Below are 20351 nucleotides of genomic sequence, written 5' to 3' on the forward strand. Positions count from 1 at the left end.
GTCTATGCTTGTCTACATCAGAACCTTTTCTCAATTTTTAAAAAACTTAAATACAAAGTCTGGTTAAAGTTGCTTCATGAGTTCTCAAGGCAGACTCTACTTCAGGGCATACATTTAAACAGGAGAAGAAACAGAAATGTTTTCAGGCAGTCTTATGATATCCTCATTCTAAGATAAAATGCATGTCTTGAGGCCTGCGTGCACCAGAGATGCACAGGTACCTTCACATGTGTTCTTCTATTGAAGCTTTAAAAGTTAACATTTGAAGCAGCTTTAGAGAATAAAGGATTCTGATGAGAATGTCACCTGGAGTGGAGATCTACCACCTTACTTGTGTCTCGCTGCACCAACTGACTGTGGGAAGAATTAAAGCAAAAGAATTGGCTAATCAGGATACATCAAAATACACTTAAGTCTTGAAGTTGTTTTAATAGGAGCTGGAGTACCCTGAAGACTTATATCTAAAATATAACTGTCATTTTACATTTACTTTGAAAGTTTTGAAGAAATTATTTTCAAAAAGCACATTTGAATTTGGAGGCCAGTTTGAAATCTCTCTGTTCTGTACTCCCTGATACCCTAATTCTTTTGACCAGACCTCATTTCACAGAGCCCTTTTAACAACGTGTGATTTACAGTCTCAGACTTCTTAGCAGACAAGCATGAGTATACTTCCGTTAAAAAAAAAAAAAACCTTAACCAAACACCCACTCTTGGAAAGAAGCCTTGGGTTTGGGAAATGGTTAGGTCAGCAGCTATAGAACTAGGGAATGGTATTGTTGTTTTGGAACGGTGCTAGAACGGTAGCATTTAAGAGATGTAAAGGGCCTGTGTGCTGGTTCATGCCTATTATCCTGCACTTACAAGGCTAAGGCAAGAAGGTCATGGCTACCAGGGCAGCCTGTGCTTCATAATGAGACACTGTTTCAGAAAAAGCAAACTAGAGAAATGAAAAAAGGCTCCTTAAAGCATGTGCATCAAGCACACGTGTATCAGGTTATATAAAGACAGAATTTTGAATTTTTTCCATAAAATTTATATGTGGGTAGTTTGGATTTCTGCCTTTTTGAATAATCATTTTCACATTTTATGGTTATATGTGCTTTATGCTTCTAAGTTGGTTATTTGCTTTTGATCTTTAGATCCTACTCAGATGGGAGGCCTGAGCATGTTGCTGCTAGCTGGAGAACATGCTCTTGGAACGCCAGAGGTAAGCCAGGCCCTTAGTCTCCCGTGGCTCTCTCCCTGCTCCTTTTGCAGCTTAAGCACACACACGTCTGTATTCTCTTCACCTTGCTGCTGCAGTTCCATCACCTACAGCTCATCGAGAGCCCTACCTGTTTAAAGTTCTCCTGTGTTGAGGGTAGCAGACGTGGCATGCATGATCCCAAAGGACTGAAGCACAACTCAAATGCAGAATCTGCACTTGCTTAAACCTGGGAGTACGAGATGCAGCACAGTCACTTGTCATGTGTTGTGTCCCTGTCATGGGCATGTGGATTGCACCCTAAAATAAGTTCACTCTGTTCGACACATCCCCTGTTTGTTTCATGCTCTCATTTAGACTAGCTAGCGGGAAGCTGACAGTGAAAGTATGACACTGTCTCTCTAGTATCTGAATAATTCCAAGCTCCTGTTTGAACATCTGGAATGGCAGCATTGCAAAACTGTTTCATCCTTTAAAATAGAAAAGAAAAAGGAGCCAGAACCCTCATGACCAAGGCAAAGCACATTCTTGAGCAGAGAGAAGTCGAAGTGTTCCAAAGGTGGATGTGACACAGTTGACTTTTCAGCAATCTTACACAGGACGGTTGTGGAAGTCAGCGTCACTGCTTCTCACAGACACGATGATGAGGGTTTGTTCCCACCTTACTCTAGCACACATAAGCACATCTAGATCTTTTCCATGCTCATAGAAAAGGGAGACATTTTCTACTTTGCTTAGAGCTTTACTATTTGAGCTCTTTTTAGTAAGTTCTCTTGCTTCCTATAAGGACATAGCACTTTGAGACACACGGTATGAGCACCGCAGTGATGGACCTTGTAACTCTAGTGAAGTGGGAGCATTTTGAGAGCCTCCAGACTATGAAGCAAACAGGACAGGAGCAGGTTCCTGTAGCAGTAGTCATGTCTTTAGGAATTCAACGGTTTGTGTTTTTGTTCTCTCACCTGATCTCAGAGATATTTTGGTCATTACTGAAAATAACCTTGATTCACTCAAACAGGAAAATAGCAAAATCGTAAATAAAATAGTGTTATGTCCAAATACCACTGGAGAGCGTACTTTAGAGACCAGGACACTTCATAGAGCCCATAGAGTTCTACCTTCATTTTTTTTTATTGCAACTAGACAGATTTGCTAAACAGAACTTCTGTATAGGCAGATTGTCATAATGATCTTATTATCATCATAAGATAAACACAGTAAATATTTATTCAGTAAGTAAATAGGATGAATATGTATTCAGATAAAAGAACAATTCCAAAATTCCGTATTTATTGTATCAGAATAATTACTGTGAAATCTGTTTATACTATTTTGTTTGACTAATCAAAGTAATATCTTAAGAAATTATACCATCAAAACATATAATCACAAAGACATTTAAAGCGATGTGATATGGAGTCTTTATTTTAAAATAGTCTTAAAAGGAAGGAGGCTTGTTTATTTACTGACCTGAGATTTCATTACATTTATAAAATCCAAAGGAAAATGCTTTTCTCAAGTGTGGAATTTAATATAGGAAATACATTTTCTTAAACTATACAGGTATTTTCTTTAGTACATCTGAAATAATAGAGCTCTGCTGTAGAGGTTCCAAGGCCTCTTAGTATCCTGGTTTATGTGGTGTGCCCTCACAGTTAGACAGTTTAGTTTCTTGCGATGTCAGTGAGCAAATTGCACCAATGTTTCTACTTCTCTTTCCTGTCTTCCAGGTCTCAGTTTAGCCCAATAGATACGGGGCACTGTTAACTGGGAATTTGTGTATATGCTGTTTCTGAGCCAGGCAAGACCTTTTGCTCTTGACTACAGTAAGCTGAAGTCAGGGTTGAATTTTGTTTTATAATTTTGATGTTTTTTAGTCTATATAAATAATAGCCTTCGTACTCATATGTCGATATTGAGATACATTCTTAAGAACAGTTTCATTTTATAGAAGTAATTGATTTGGAGAGAAAAATTGATATACAGAGTAAGACAAAGACGGAACGGAGTAAGTCCTTCCTAGACACACAGCAAGCTTCTCTCTGCTGCACAGTGGAAGAAATGGAGGGACACGATAGGACATTGTAGCAACTCATGTAAGCCAGAAATCAAAGGAAGTTGCTTGAGCAGTAACACAGAATCCTCTTGAGCTGTAGAAGTGAACCAGCCAAAATGAAACATTCAGAGATTTAAGTGTGTTCTCTGTTGTTATTTAGCTTTAAAGGAACAGTAAATAAAAAGGCAGAAGAAACAAAAGTAATATTCTTTTCCTCAGATTCTGGGTGAAAGGGGCAGTTATTCTTACAGTACCTGTAAATTATTAGAAGATAAAAATACAAGGAAAGTCAAATATGTGTTTTAGAATTTCTAAAAGTAATCTTCAAGATAACTTTTTTCTTGATCTATGCTAGATAGATAGATAGATAATGTAGAGATAAATTAGAATTTAAAAATAAAAGCAGAGGTTACGTGGAAAGGACAATGGTTCAATACAAAATGCATAAAGTAGTTGGATTACTCTTGGCAAGGACAACATTTGCTGTTGCAACAACAGAGTCATCTTGGCTAGAACAGAAGGAAGCAAAATGAAACATAGAAGATGCTAGGAAATCATCACTGATGACAGAAGGCACGTCTTCAGTTGAGTAACCAAAGCCAGGATGAGTAGTCTGTATAGGAGGCACCTTAGACGCCGGGCCTCTCGCTTTTGAATGCTTGCTTCTTTTGGTGGAGCAAATAGATAGAACGTACAGTTCTAATCTAGCCACATGTGCCTTGCCTTCCATTCCACAAAGGGGAGCTAATAATAATACCTGATTTCTGCAACTCCCAAGACTACTGCAAAGATTAATTAAATAAAACCTGTAAGGTATTTTTTACTTCGTGAAAATTCTTCTAAGTATGCAGGATCATCACATTTAATATTCAATTTCAAAATCTTAAATTATATTTGTTACTTCTGCAGGCTGCATAGTGATTTGCCAGTACCTGCATGGATAATACATCCATCCATCATGAACACAACGCATATGCACACATACACGCAGATGCACACATACACATGCACACATGCGCACACATGTGTACACACACACACACACACACACACACACACACACACACACACACACACACAGAGTTCCTGGTTCATTGAAACCTTGGAAGAATTTACAATTTGAATTTAATTTCTTCGCATCATTAGGAGATTAGGGTATTTTAAATTAATTTAATTTATGTAAGATAAATTAGTAGAAGTCCTAGGAGCTAGCAGTTAAAGCACCCCCTGTTCAAAGGCCTGTTTAGTGAGACCAAACTGGAAAAAATGGACAGTTGTGAACTGTGTGCCATCTTGTTTTGTATGTTCAGTCAGATAGCGTATTCATGGAATGATTTCAGTGTAAGGCATGTGAGGGGATAGACCACACAGATGTCTGCTCTTTATGTAGCTGGTACCTCTTAAGGCTCAAGTCTTTAAAGAAAGGTAATTCTCTACATGAACCATTAGCCTCAAGAAAAATATTTTTAATTTTTCATTTTTCAACCGATAACCTGCATGTTTGTAAAATAAGAAGTGAATATGCAATTGAAATTGGAAAATGATAATACTTAATTTCTTGAAACAATAATCTTTCACCTCCCTCAGAATGTTGATGATTTTTTAAGCTACACAATATTTCTCTTCCTAATCAAAACACGTGCTGCTACCATTAAATGTGTTATAACACTTAAGTGTATTTAGTTTCATGTTATTTTGAAATCTTACGATAAAGGTTTTTTTCTTTTCATTTTCTAAGTTGTTAAATGGACTTTAAGAAACTTAGGATCAGGACTGACATGATTGTAACTAAGTACTGTAGAGTAGGTAACCATTCAGCTAACTTTATTCAATACTGTGTCCTTTCCAAATGCTGCTCACCCGTGCCTTAGGTGCAGATAATACACCCTTAGCAGTCTCAGGAGTTAGTTTTGTCTGCCTTCTGAATAAACAGTAACCATCAGGTGAAAGATCAGGGGCAGAACGGTTCAGTATATACCCATTGTCGTCTAGCTGCACGGTGGCTAGGCTGAGATTTAACTCCAGCAGGACTAGCCCTGTATAGCACCCTGGAGATTCAGTTCCACCCACCTAGCATCAGCTGTGCAGCAGCCACAGAAGGGGTCATTTTGTGATTGCTGGACATGGGGTAGATAGGCCTTCACACTGGTTAGCTCATTCTGCCCTCCCAGGAATCCTTATTGCAGTCTCCAAGGCTATAGAGTGAGGAACTCATGATGCTGGGACTTACACCCTCCTGATTCTATCAAATGAAGAGATACAAAGCCTGAGCCACAGGCCAGTTGATTTCACTGATATATTTTACACGATTATAACTACATTTTTAAATAAATTCTAACTTACTAAAATATTGATTTAAACAAAATTGAAAGTTTTCACTTTTATTTCTGATATCAATGGAATAGAAAAACTTCTGTTCTTACCCATCAGTACAGCTGAGTTAATTTGATATGCGTCTGTTTTAGACTAGTCTGAAATGAATAGCTATTCCTGGAGACTTAAACACATTAAATTTCATTATCTCTGCTTCTTCTCCTGGACCTTACCTGTCGTCATTTTTATTCTCTTTTCACGGGTTTATTGCTTCTAAATACACTTTGTAAAGACATGTGCTATATTTAAATTCTACAGTGAAAAGGAGGCAGGTGCCCAGAGGTTTTGTTGTTTTTATTTTCCCTCTTTCTTTTGACAAGTTTCCCGCTTTATACCACTTTGTAGACAGTACTGCCTGTCATGTCAAGGGACCCAGCTTCTTCCAACAGTAGCGAGACTCAAAAAACAAGGTAGTCAGGTCCCTTTCTATGATCTGTGCTGGTAATCATAGATGCTTAAAGATGGCAAGAAGAAAGTGCCTTCCCATCCATCCAGTACATTGAGAAAGATGCAGTCCTTTGTCTCAACTTTTCCTACAGTCTTCTGTCTGTAGAAACAACATGGGCTTCCTGTGCTCTTGTATGAGCTGTGCAGCACAGACTGTAATAATAAGAAAACTTTGTCCTCGGAGTGGAGACAGGGTTGCTGGAGGCCTGGATGCCCTCAGTAAAACGCGGATCTCCCCCAACTCTCACCCACTTCTGCCAGATGATGATCAGGTTCTATGATGCGGCCACCGTTAACTCTGCTTCCCACAGTAGCCCAGTACTACAACAGTACATACCAGTGTCAGGTAGAACATTCAGACACACTCCTCTTACACTAAACTGTTTCTTCCCATGAAAGATACTCCGTGCCCCCATCAAGCCTTTGTCCTCCTCTCACATCTTCCCTCTCAGCTTATTTACCATGAAGGTGTAGTCTGCCCCTTCTCCTGATGTCCTGATATCCTTCCAGACAATTACTGAGGACTGGCAGGTGCTGTCTCTGACTTAAGTGGGGCCCCATATCTCTGCAGCTTTATTTCCCCTGCCTGCTAATTGGTCTCCTGCCTCCAGTCACTGCCAGCCAAGGTTGTCCTGCGTGCCTCTGACATAATTATCTAACTGCGTATCTGTCATCATGCTGCTCCTCTAACTAAAGCCCCTGGCTAGCTCTCTCTGTCCTCCAGCCTCATTGCCAGACTTAACTGAATCGCAGTTTTTGTCAGCCGGAGTCATCTCCCATGACACTTGCTTGGCATCATTTACCCACACCAGGAACGTCACCGTTTCTCAGAAACACAGCAGAAATATGCCTTTGTACATTTTCATCAGCTGCGACTTACCACTCTCACTACTCTGCTGAGGGGAAGTCTGCCTTGCTTTCCAACTGTATCTCAGGTACTCATGCAATAAAGGGTTTCTCTGTGCTCCCAAGAAACCTTCTGATAGGCCTCCACTGTGCATTTCTGCAACGTAGCTCTTCCCTTCAGTTGAGCTGCAAACAGACCAACGGTCTGGCAGAGTCCCTTAGCCATCATTTTCCCCTGGTTTACACTGGGTGCAAGTGGTATTTAAACTTCTTACTGCTGTCGGTCTCCATGCTGGCTCACTGCTTATTGGACAAGTGAGTGAGACATAGTTATGTGAACTAGCAGGAGTAGGAGTGCGTGGTTGACTTACAGTGTTTGCTTGCTCGTCTACTCTATTGTCATCACAGTGCCAAGCGCTGCGCAAAGTGGGAGCAGCCCTTGATAATAATACTTAGCTTCCTAAGCCACTTGTGGTCATAATAACTGGCTCAACCATGCTTTGTACCCAGAGGCTGGACCTGGGATTTCTCGTGCCACTTACTTTGTCATAATTCTTATTGTGCTCATCATCTCCCTTGCTTTGTTATGGAGAATCGTTGTTAAATCAGAGTGGCTGGTGATTGAGCATATCAAGATTGGAATGTGTGGTTAAGCCAGGATCCCTGTAGCTGTTTTCTTTTCTGGGCCTATAGCAACCCCTAGTGGCTTTGTGTATTATTTCAGAGACTTTTCTTTTTCTTTTCTTGTTTAACCACTGTTTATTTCTTTTCATTAATTCATAAGAATAGATGCTGAGGAATAAATGTTGATCCATAAAAATCATTTGCCAATTAACTAAATAATTTACATAAATAATAAACATTCTATATTACATAATAATCATAACTTGTGGGACTCTAATAGAAGCCTTTTGTAGGAAATCTACCTTCTTTTTCATAACTATAGATTTTTCTGTTCATACATATGTACATTTGCCATATCATAGAAACATTTTTTATATTCCGTAATCTTCAGATAAAGATACCTAACATGTATCATATCCAATTTTACTTTGTTAGTAAGGTATTCATACTTGCCTTGGTGACATGGAATCATAGTTACACATGTAAATTGCTTCTTTGAATATATACATTCTGATGAAATTTTAATGGGCAATTTACTTTACCTTAATTTGTTCTAGATAAACATTTCCACCAGCTATTTAGTTTTCCTTAAAACTGTATTATTTCCCTTCCTTGCTTTTTGAAAATTACAGCTCAGATCTGGGGAAAGCTCTCCCCTGTCCGCTCATGCTGCTGGCATTGCTTACTCTTATAGCTCTTCGCCTCCTTGTTTATCTCTACTGCTGACTTCTATCAGGTGCTTCTTTTCTGCTTTGGACTAGGTTCAGGTAACCAAGTCACCAAATAAGCAGTAGCTTACCATTCCCCAGGCTCTCAATTTTACCGTTTCCATTGTACTCTATGACTACACTGCTTCACAAGTACCTAGGTTTTGAGAACAACGTGGCCCACTAGAGTAAAATGCAGGTGTAGTGGTTCTATTTCTGCTCTATTAGCCACGGGGCAGCCTTTGTTGTACTTTACTGCCAAGTCACACACAAGCAAATGGAGTCAGACAACAGGTATGCATTGTATAGCTACTGTGTCTGCTGCCTCCTCCAAGAGTCATTACCTCTCCCGTCATGGAGTCTGAGGTCAGAATAGAGGGATGTGTTCATAACGGCACTAACATGCACTGGGCAGTTGGCTGCATGTGTGTTGTGTCCCATAAAATTGCATTGCGTATGTTGTCACAGCAGTTCCCACTCTGTGACGTCACAGACTTCCCAGACCCCGTTTCTGCTCTTAAATGAGCTACATCCCAAGGCCTCGTTTATTTTTTATTTTTTTTTATCTTGCTTTTTTAACTTTCCCCCCCGATAAAGGAGGATCTCGTTAATTTCCCAGGCCGTCTTGAACTCCTTCTATAGGCCAGACAGATCTTGAATTTCATATCCTCCTGCCTCAGCCTCCCAAAAGTGGCTAGTAGTATTCCAGGTCTGTGTCAGCATTTGCCTTGATGATGTATTTCATTGCAGATATCATGTATACCTATCGTTATTAAAATTTTATTAAGATACTTTATCATATTTACTTAGTTTCTAGCTTAATTTTAAAATCTAACTTCATTTCCCCAAATATCCAGCAGGCAAACACATAGGATTTATTATTCTTAAATTTGGTTTAGTCATTTCATCTAAGTATGAAATTTTCAAACTTGGTAGGTACTAAACTGAGGGTTCTTGGCTTTCTTCTTTGTGCACTTGGTGTCTTAGTGGTCCGTTTAGCACCATGTGCTTAACAGTCATGTGGTGATAGGAGAGGCAAGCTTACCCTAGATGGCAAATTAATGAAGGATTCTGGAGCTTTTCTATGGTACTTGTCATTGGAAAGTGTGATCACATCTCTTTAACATATCCAAAGTGACTTACAGTTTTCAAATATTAGTTCCTTTTCTGTAACCTGTAACACTGCTAGAAAAGCATCCTTCTTCCATCAGGTGACATTTAGTGGGAACATCATCAAAATATACATTTGTAACTTCTGCTGCCTTTTTCTTTAAAGTGAAAAAATAACAATTCTCCCTAGAAAACGTAACTTCATTATTTAGGAATGTAGGAGAAACACTGATTTGGGACTTACAAGAGCACCTCTCAATTTTTATTAGTTTATTCAGTATTCTTTTTTTGAAATGGATGGGGGAGTTGTCTCATGTATCCAAGGGGTACACCTCGGATCCCCCTGTTTCTACTTCCTGAGTCCCACAGGCATGAGCTACTACTGTGAGCAGTGTAATTTAACAAATAAATTTTGGTCTCCACAGTGTGCCTAGGCAGTTTAAAGAATAATGTCAAAACGGACCCTGATCTTCACTAACATTCACTCCAGAGATGAGTATGTCACCCAAGCAGAGAAATTTTTATTTCTAACACAAAAGAGGAAATGCATATTCCGGGAAGAATCCTGGAAAGATACGATGAAGTTGTTTATTAGTAAACATTGTTAAAAATGAAAATATCAGATGACAATAGCAGAATATTAAATGTTTACCAGCATAACATCTCACAAGAGAAGTGTTTCTTTAGGTAGACACTACTAACCTTAAGATTAGGGCCTATGCTATAGTACATACGTGAAAAACCTGGAAAAGAAGAATTTGGCTTTACTTTTGTTTTCCCAGAATTATCCTGTCAGAGCTCATTGATATTTTTGTGTAGTCGTGTAACAGGAAATGTTGAGGCAACACAGAACAGGGAAGTAGGTGCTCTCTGGATTTGTGACAGAAAGCCTGCAGTAAAATGCTAATCTTTGTACACATTCACAAAGTACCGAGCTGTCTGCTTTGCTGTAATTATTTAGCACTCAGTGGTCCCTTGCATAGACCTTTGTACGCAACTCACAGAAAAAGTTTATTTTGGCTGGCAGTTCCAGGGGGCTGGATTCCATAGTGGCAAGGAAGGCATGCTGTGCCAGTAGGAGCAGGAAGCTAGCCAATAACATCTTTATCTACACACAGGAAACAGAGAGGAAGCAGGAAGTTTGGTGGTGACAGGCTTCCTCAAGGAAGGCTTTACCTCCAGAAGTTTCCATAACCTTCCCAAATTGCACTGTCAATGCAATGTGTTTCAAACACACGAGTCTCTCATGGACATTTCTCATTTAGGCCACACTCAGTGATGACATTTTGCTGTGAGAGCATGAGGATAGGGATGAGTTAGGTGGCATTTGTCTGCTGTTGTCATGATGCAAGTCTGTCTGTCTTTCTTTCAGGCATCCTCTGGGACTTGCAGGCCTGATATTTCAGAGTCACCTGAGTTGCGTCAGAAGTCACCATTGTTTCAGTTTGCCGAGGTAAAGTTTGCATTTTATACCTAATTAATCAGGGAGTCCTTTATAAAGCGAGCTTAAATTTGGGCTAATGACAGCAAAAGAAAACAGCGAAGAACTCTAGCTTAATTAATTATAAATGGGAACATATAGTGAAAGATTGTAAGCGATATGGGTCTCCAGGGGCTTTTTGTTTGATTAGTTTTGAGACAGCATTCCTATATAGCTGGGCTGGTGTCAAACTCTTGATCTTGCTCCAATTTGCCAACAGCAGGGATTACAGACACACACTGCCCTGTGGTAGTCTAGAGATTTAGTTGAAAAGTAACAACTCATACCAACTACTATAATTAAACTAGAATTATCAAAACACAAATTTTGATTGATAGATTCAAAAAATAGGATAAACTCAGCTGTCATGTATACTCCATTGCTTGCTTTCTTCCTCCTCTTCTTCCTCCTCCTCCTCTCCCTCCTCCTCTTCCTCCTCTTCTTCCTCCTCCTCATTTTCGTGCCTGATTTCTAACTTGCTATCATAGCATGAATTTTGCCAGTCTTCCATCACACGCCAGAACTGTTAGCTTGGTGTCAGTGTCGAGGCAGCAACTGAAAAGCGTCTGTAAACATGTCAGTCAGTCCTAGGACTCAGTATGAACTCTCGTCCGCACCCCCAGTCTTGAGCCTCATGAGCATTCCTTGATATTTAACTTTTCCTTTGTTTTCCTGTCCTGCCACAGTGTGGTGCAGGACAACCATGTTTCTCACGGCTGTCTGTCTGCATTGGCACCTCCTGCCAGTCCTTTTGAGAATCTTTACCCTATTCCTAGCAGCTTTGCTTGTATCAGCAGGGTGTATGTATTTGTTCATGATACAGACCTGTCTTTTTCTGTCCTTAACTGAGGACTGCATGAGTTTGAGTTGTTTTCAACACTGACGTCCTCAAGGACTTACTGTAGTGGAGAAGTCATACTGTGGTCCTTTCTCAACAAAGACATGTTGATTGAGGTTGGGCCCAGCTTCAAGCAGAGATGCAAATTCCTAGTGATGGAATGAACTCTATAAAGTTTTATTTGAAAATCTGTACATGCCAGTATATGCATGTTGGGGACTCTGTACCATCTATAAGATTTTCAAAGACATCTGTGACAATATTGTTTAGGAGACACTGTTTTGTCACTAATTGAAGTCATACTTTATGTCAACATTTATAAGAGTAACCTTTTGCCTAGCACTCATTAAATGCTTTTCAAAAAATGAGAGGAATTTTAATAGTGGTTCTGTTTGATTCACTATTTGATTTAATTCCTGAAGAAAAATATTTAGATTTGGTTTTCCTTTTATATGAATTTTTTTTTCTTAAAGTTAATGAACTGCTAATGTAAGTTAAAAGTGGTTTTGGAAGTAAATTCTATTAATTTTATAGTTCCTAAGACTCAAGGAAAATCCTTGAAGCTTTCTCTGTGTAGTTTATCAAACTTGCCCATAGTGTTACCTAGGACTTACAGAGCCTAAAATATCTTCAAATCACTTAGTTAAATTTTATCCTTTTTTAAATTTTTTTCTTCAGTTGATATTTATTTTAAAATAGCTTATCTAATTCAAAAGATATGGTAGGTTTGAAATCCTTTCTAATGGCTTCAGTAGTAAATAGTATCAACAGTTCAGGCAGCCTTTGTATTAATCTTGTCTCCTCTGTACATCACCTTTGATACTATGCTGTCATGTGACCATAATTTTTAAATTTTCTAAAAGTCACTTTTATGGCTGAGTTGGGATCAAGGTGCATTCATTTCTTAGTGCGTAGTCTGTGGTGATCCGTCACATTCCTCTATATTCTCTTCAGGGAACTGCAAGTGGGCTGAGATAACAATGCCCAAGGCTTCTGTTCACGGCTCACCTTTCTTCCTGCTCCATAACTTCACTTTGTCCTCTCTCAAACTAAACTTAACAACTGACTTTGCTCTTAAAGATTCCTACAAATGCCGTATTCTGCCCTCAGAGCAGTTTGAGGGTAGTATGGTTACTCAATGAAAATGAAATATTGTGTGGAGTTGACGAATCTTACATGTGCTTTTAGACACGAACATGTAATATGCCCTGATAGGAGGCAGCATGTGTTACAGGGGAAAGAAATGGAGGGGAGGAAGATGTGGAGTTAAGTGGGTGAAATGCTAGCCTCAGGAATAAGCATGAGTACTTGACAACTATGGGATGCACAGACAGGCAACTCCATGGGGTTTGCTGGCCACCCTGTCTCCATGAAATAGTGGGTTGGAGGGTCCATTGAAGATTGCTTAAAAAATAATGTGGAGGAGGAGAGTGATTGAGAGTCAATTAACCCTTTTCCTTGTCCCCTATACAAATGTCCACACACAAAGAAGGCAATCCATTTGTATTTGAACAGTTGTGGTCCAGTCTATGGCAGACAATACATTTTATGCTTGTTTGTTTCTCATCATAATTGTATAAAATCATTAATAATTCACTAATATCATTAATGTACAGTGGGGGAAAAATAAGTCTTGGAAAGTTTAAGTGAGATCATGTTGCTGCTAAGTAGAGACAGGATTAAATCCTGGATACCCAGATCCCATTTCCGTGTGCGTCCACTGTTTAATGACGGCTGCGTCTATGCAAGAAGCAGCTTGGAGAGTGTCGGCAACAGTGTCACTCTGTCTACTTATAGCGTCAAAATGTTAATACTATGTTTTCTCACTCTTCAGGGGTGGGAGGGCAGGTGGGAGGGAGGTCAAGACAAGATTTCTTTGTGTAGCCCTGGCTGTCCTGAAACGTGCTCTACAAACCAGGCTGACTTGAAGCGTAGAGCTCCTCCTGCCTCTGCCTAGTGCTAGGATAATGGATGTGCACTATTCCCAGCGTTAGTATTATGGTTTTGAAAAAGTTATTGAAAGAAATTCATCTCAGTAATTCGATTTGATGCCATTTGACCCAAGCCTGGTATTCTTATAAGGAGTGTGGCAAATGAGACAGACTCTCCTGGGTTCTTCACAGCCATTGTCTTCCTTATCACTTTGTGCTGATCTTTCCAGGAGCGATTGAGAGTGGCAACTCACTTCTGAATCCACATAAAATATGTGGCAGACTCCAGTAGTGCTGTGCAGTAAAGCTGTCCTCAAACGTTAATGTGTCTCCTTTCCTCTCAGATATCCTCCAGGACATCCCACCCCGATGCTCCTTCAAAACAGTGTCAAGCATCAGCCTTGTTTCAGTTTGCAGAGGTAAAAAAAGCCTTCATTTCTTCATGCCTATTAGGTTCAGATATCATGGCCATGTTTGGAAGTGCTGAAAAGGAATCCTAATGATATGTGTTGAACTTCAGGCACGTTCTTTCCATTACTAGCCTGATAGACAGAGCTTTCATGGCCTTTGCTGCCACTGGTGTAGTCACAGTCAACTCAGCTCCAGGTTTATAGAATGATTATTTTATAACATTCATTAGACGACTTTACAGCAGGCACTTACCAGTGATTCATTTATCTCCTTTTAGCTTCTTAATTTACTTTAATTTTAGGAAAATAAAACGTGCTATCAACATGAATACCATAGGATCCCAGTTAACTGTTCTCAAAGCCAATACAGTGGTGACCATGACTTGTTAAATCGTCACTATGTAGAGTGGTCAGTGTTTCCTCAGAGTGTAGTCCTTGGCTCTGTCAGGTCAAGTTTTGCAGGATCTCCAGTTTCATCGGCTTGCTGTCCAGTTAGCACACACCAAACCGCATTTCTTTGTTGTTGTACTTGGTTTGCCTCAGTGTGCTCTCCCCTATAGAACTATATGACAGATAGTAAGATGGACACACACCGTGAAAATAAGATCCTGATTGCTTTAGCACCTTGTACTTTTCCCTTTCATTAATGCCAAGAAAACTGAATATCAGAATGTAATGCTTTATAGGATTGAAAGAAAATGACAGGCAAGACCGTTCTGTTTAATATTGATGCATCGAATCACTTTGATTCATTTGAGTAAGGAGTGCTGCATAAAAGAAATGTAAAATGATATCTTTTTGGCAAGGGAAAACCTAGCGTTTCACTTTGAATATGAGAAAAAAATTACTTTTGACTTTTATATTAAAAAAAAATTAGGCTTCTTCATCTTGGGACCCTTCTGAGAGTCAGTAGCAGCCGGCCTGCTGGTGTCAGAGAACTCTGCCATGTAGTTGCTTTAGCTGCTGAGGACTGTTTTCCAAATCTAGTAACAGAGTGCAAAGCGTTATTTCATGAAGAACAATTTGCTTGACGAGTCTGAGCACATTAATATTTTATAATTTTCCATCCTGATAGGCAGACTGCTCATTTCATTGTCTGGTGGAAATAGTTTTGTTTAGTATCATTTTCTCATTCTTTTCGAGTTATTGATATGCATTTATTGCTGTTAAATATTCTTCAAGAATTAAAAAAGAATGCTGGTGTGTTGACCTAATTTATTTGACATCTTAGCCATTCTCATCCAGTTTTTCTGAAGCATTTTATACACAATAGAATTTATTTCTTGTATATTCTGATTAAAGTCTTTGCCCCATAGCATGAATTAGAAAGATGTGGTGTCTTATCTTTGATACACCTGATATTTACATATTATTTATCAAAAGTATCCAACTTTATATAAAGTGTCAGTGTGTAATATCTGGGCCAGTGTGTGTACCTAACAGAATGATTAAGTGGTACTTAAAAGATGCTATCAGCAGATCATTAGCAGCCTCTGAAGACCCAGACAAGGGTTGGCGGGCCAAACGGATGGTTTAAGAGTCTCTGTCCTGTGGTTCTGCAAAGTGAGATCAGTAAATCTCTTAAAGGAAATAATCTGTGTTCAGTGCACTCCCCTATCAAGTGGCAAAGGTTGGTCCTTGCCTCTCAGTTGTACTGTTTTCCCCACATAGTGACAAAAACTTAGTTTTCAGGTAATAGTCCCCAGAAGTCACCCCATTGCTTAGCAGCGTTCTTCCCCAAAGCTTTTGGTTGATGCAAAGCATTGTGGGATTTGAGGAAGCTTAAGATTGTTAATTTGAAAATTTAATAGGAGCTTTTTGAAGGAATTGAAGCATAAGTCACACATAGAGGATGATAACCCAGACTAGATAATGAGAACAAATACAACTTCTGCTCTGCCTGGAATTCCGATGCAGTCTTCTTCCCAGCCCTGTTTAATTTCTGAGCAAATTAAACAAAGCATGGCACTTGGGGCTATTAAACAATATGTGCCATACCTGCCTTACAAAGAGAAGTCTGCTGACCTAGAGATTCACAACGCATCGGGTCCTTTTCCTTGTGTTAGGTGAGAACACTAAGCTTCAGTCTAGTAGTTTACCATCTGACCGTATTGTCTTCCAGTTATGGGCAGTGTACATAAAGCTAAAGTAGAGTTAACTAAATGAACTGATAGACGCTGTCTGCCCAGATCTACAGTGAACACACATATTCTAAAGTTAGAGTCCCTTCTAGTCACTGTGGTGATATAGCCCCTTGGTTTTATCATTATTTTATGAAATATATTATTATTAATACTTAATAATAATTATTATTTTTATCTTTGAGAAATTCTTTTCCTACTAATCCACAGCAAAGGTTTTTACACTTTCAAATACATCAGCGTCTCCCATAAGGTTGCTCAAGCACGGAAAGATTCTTATTGCAGGACTTGTGATTCACCCAGGCTGAGGTTAAGGCTGAGAACTTACATCTGTACTAGGATCCTTTTTAGGGAGCCACCGCTTAAGGCCACTGTTCTGCAGTGGCTGCTAACTCACAATGTGTTAATTGTTATGTTAGTGCACTTTCTTGTTCCCATTGTTCTCCTGAGGGGAGGGTGGAGACTGAGGAAGGAGATTAACTGTTTGATAGAAAATTACCATTTTATATCCCCATCTGTTTTCTGAGGGGTTCTTGGTCCTATTATTACCTACTTAAGAAGGGAGGCAACATTTATGTATTTAGGAAACATTTAACTCGACAAAAGTGTTTAGTTTTGAAATATTTATAAGATAGACACATGAAGTATTCCCACAAAGCATGCCTGCTAATTTCATTTCTAAGCTTTTTGGCGGCATTTAGCCATTTGTTCCCTAGAAATGGGTTATTTATTGTGACGTCTAATTATCAAAGAAAGCACACTTGAGCTCTGGCCATGTTTTTTAAACTAATAAATGGATTTTGTTTTTCTTTCATAGTAATTCCTAGGTTCCTGCCTTGAAAGCTAAGAAGAACATAACTTTCTTTTCTTTTCTATTTTCCTTTTCTTCTCTTTTTAACCAAGCTTGGTTATCTTAAAGCCTATTGAAATGAACCTACACAGAACCATGGCTCAGAAAAGTAGTTTTGTTTTTTATAAGTTCTTTATGGATATTTATATTAAAGAAGATAAAATAATATTCCTGCTTTAGAAGATCTAGAAAGAAGTGGAGGGCAGAGATTGCCTGCCCCTGGGTCAGTCAGCCTCCTCTTTCATTTAGATTCTCCTATTTCATCTAGATTCATCTTAGTCCATCCAGTGTGCTATCACTGTGGTCCTAAGCTCTGATGTGTTCGGTTTCCTATCTGCATTGTTGTTATTCACAGGTAGAGAGGCCTATCAGTCACTTTAGATCTAGTTCCTGAAGACCGAGGGCTGAATATAAAGCCAGAAAGGTGCTATTGTTTCCCATCATTTAATAGGTCTAGAAGACTTGACCAAAGTGCATATTCTCTGTCTAGTGTGTGGCTGCCTCTTAAACCTCGGGTATATCTTTGCACTGAAAAGAATAACATACTTACTAAAAGGACACAGCTAATCTTTATGAATTAGACAGACAGATTTGGACTCTAAACCTTTCTTTAGAAGATATTTACCCTGCCAGTATAGGTAGAACCATAATCCTACCAAATTTAGGGTTTTGTCACAATCGAATATAAGCAGTAGGTACAAATTTAGAGCATTCATTTTCATGATAGAATACTTAATCTGTTACAGAATATTGCGTTCCATAAAAACACTGTATGCTTGACTGCAACTACTCATAGAACATAGTATGTGTTTTATTGGAAGCATTAACATTTAAAGTAAGCAATGCCAGCTATCCTCAAATGCCCCATTTATTAATTTGTTAATTAATTAATTTAAGCAGTCGTTACCAGACATTTTCTTCCAGACTAGTGTCTATAATGACTTAAAATTGCAAAAGATTTCACCATCACCTAATTTGACTCAGATCTTTACCACCTATACGTATGCACCTCAAAGAGACATAAAATGAGCATTTTTTAATGTCCAGAATGATAATTTTTCTTCGCATTTTTCCTATATCTCAGATATTATTTCATCTATCCTCTTACTCACCATTATGAACAGATACTGTTTATCTGAATATTGCATAATAGTTAACACAATAGCATTAACAGCTTGACAAGCACCATACATCTTAGAAAAATATTACTCACAGCCATGAGTATAGTACATGATATTCTTTATCTGCCAGTGTAGTAGTCATACACTGATGGGTAGGAAGCACCACGTAGGCCAGTCATTGGTAAACAGACATTGATGATATTGTTCTTACTTAAAGGGAAAACATATGTCCCTTACATTGGAAATTTTTTGCAGGAGTGACCAGTAACAAAATAACAGATTAACATTTATATGACTTATTCTTGAAGTCAAAGCCACCATCACAGATGAAATTACTAAAACAATGTGTGACATTAAAAGCGAGTGGGCCCTAGACAAAAACTCTGAGGAAAACTAATCTTTATAAGATCACTGTAGAAAGAAGCCAGCAGAAAAGATTAGCAATGGCTTCAGAGTTCAATCTCTAGGAATTGAAGTCCAGGGAGGAGTTTCCCAACAGCAATGGCATCAGCAGTGTCAGTTGCTGTAGAAAAATCTAGAAAAAGACTGAGGCATCTAAAGCATATGTCCAATCTAATAGCAACCTCTGAATACATACTCACTTATCAAAAAAAAAGTATTTTAGAAAACATGTTTAAGGAATTCATTTCCTGAAAATTTTGTCACGAGAATTTGAAAACATGAACCTCTCACATACATACTTTTAGAAATCAGGCTTTTGAGCAACTTTGTGAATATTGTCTTGGAGCCAGAAATAGGTAAACATCTGTAGAAAGTAAATAAAACGGCAAGTTGTCCTACTGTGTAAGAACACCTCAGCAGTGCATTCACTCCAGGTACAGTAGAGATAAAGTGCAGTCAAGTAGCAACAGAAATCGTCAAGCAGAAGGACCAGCAGAGGGAGCTGAAGGAAGAAGTACAGAGATGGCCTATGTAGTGCATTGCTTCCCAGCATGCTGTCCCTCAGTAATGCTTGCTTATGCTACAGAGTTGATAGTCTACAAATTATGAAATTTAATACACTGTATCCTCAGACATTTCATCTCTAAATGATTCAATTTCATTGTGTAGCCAACTTTGGAATTATACTAAAAGTGTTTGTATTTGTTAGTGATCATGATATATTATAAGTGCTGATTGTTGTACTGAGACAGTACAGCCTTGGAACCTTGTGACTGCCTAACATGAAACCTAATCTCCACAGTGCAATACTGGGCAGACTTTCTTGCACTTTAAAGGTAAAGCAAATGAGGCTCAGAGCCCTGATTATTTGCTTAAGTTCTACATAGCAGAAAATAATGAAGACTGGTCTGCCTGGCACAGAAGCCAAGGTAGTGTCTTGTAGAATCTTGGTTCGGGAGACTGACATTCACATTCAGTCCTTCATTTCTTAACTTACTAAGAGTCAGTGATAGTAACTTGTTAGCTTTCTCTTAGACTAGTGATAGGTGAAGAGTTCAGCTCAGCTTGTTCTAGAACTAGTTAAGAAGTGCTATGCTTCACTGAAAACTTGTCTAGTGGAAAAATCTTTCTGATTGAGCTCCTTAAGCTATCTTCAGGGTGTGGTTAGAATGACCATAAAACCTACTAAAACTGTAGCATCTAGGAAGAAAAAAATCTTCATAACCTCCTTGAACTAGACCTTTGTTTTTTGATAGCCCATGTAACACATTAAATGTCTCTTGTTCTGTAGCTTTACAAGCAAGATACCATGAATATCTGCTCCCGACCTGACACTCCTTAGTATTACCCGTGGTCACTAGGCCACCATATGCAAGTTAGTGGACCAAAATTCCTCCTAAATCAAACTGAGAAAGTGTTGCGTACTCTGAGAAAGAACTCAGAGTCATAGGCGTGGAGGATGCTTAGACCACAGCTACTTGCTCTGATGATGACTTCTCTGTTCACGCTTCACCTTTTCATCTTTCATTTCCTTTACAACTGTGACTGAGGCTAAAAATGGAAAAGGAAGTCTTCATATGAAAATAAGAAAGAGTGGTGGTGTTCATTCATGGTAGTGCCCAGATACTGCAAAAAAGTATAGTCAGGATAGTGCCATGTGTGCTGATGAGCCCGGCAGAGTGCAGGCAGGTTAGTGTTGGAGTACAGTTTATGAATGGTCTCTTAAGGACAGTCAGGATTTTATATAAAATCCTTACCCTCCTCCAGCTCCTACCACATAATGACTTCTTTCCACAAAAATCCCAAAT

General features: G+C 38.9%; 1 protein-coding gene across 43 annotated transcripts in view; it reads left to right on the forward strand.

Moving 5' to 3' along the window:
• Bbx (BBX high mobility group box domain containing) overlaps positions 1-20351 on the forward strand; it is a 247667-nt gene that overhangs the window by 171259 nt on the left and 56057 nt on the right. For all 43 annotated transcript variants that reach the window (XM_039088363.2, XM_063270545.1, XM_063270541.1 and 40 more), the window contains 3 exons: positions 1143-1210; positions 10743-10823; positions 13964-14038. In XM_039088363.2, coding sequence (XP_038944291.1) covers positions 1143-1210; positions 10743-10823; positions 13964-14038 — 224 coding nt within the window. The remainder of the gene's footprint in view (positions 1-1142; positions 1211-10742; positions 10824-13963; positions 14039-20351) is intronic.

The sequence above is a fragment of the Rattus norvegicus genome, chromosome 11, assembly GCF_036323735.1.
Source record: "Rattus norvegicus strain BN/NHsdMcwi chromosome 11, GRCr8, whole genome shotgun sequence".
Lineage (NCBI taxonomy): Eukaryota > Metazoa > Chordata > Mammalia > Rodentia > Muridae > Rattus > Rattus norvegicus.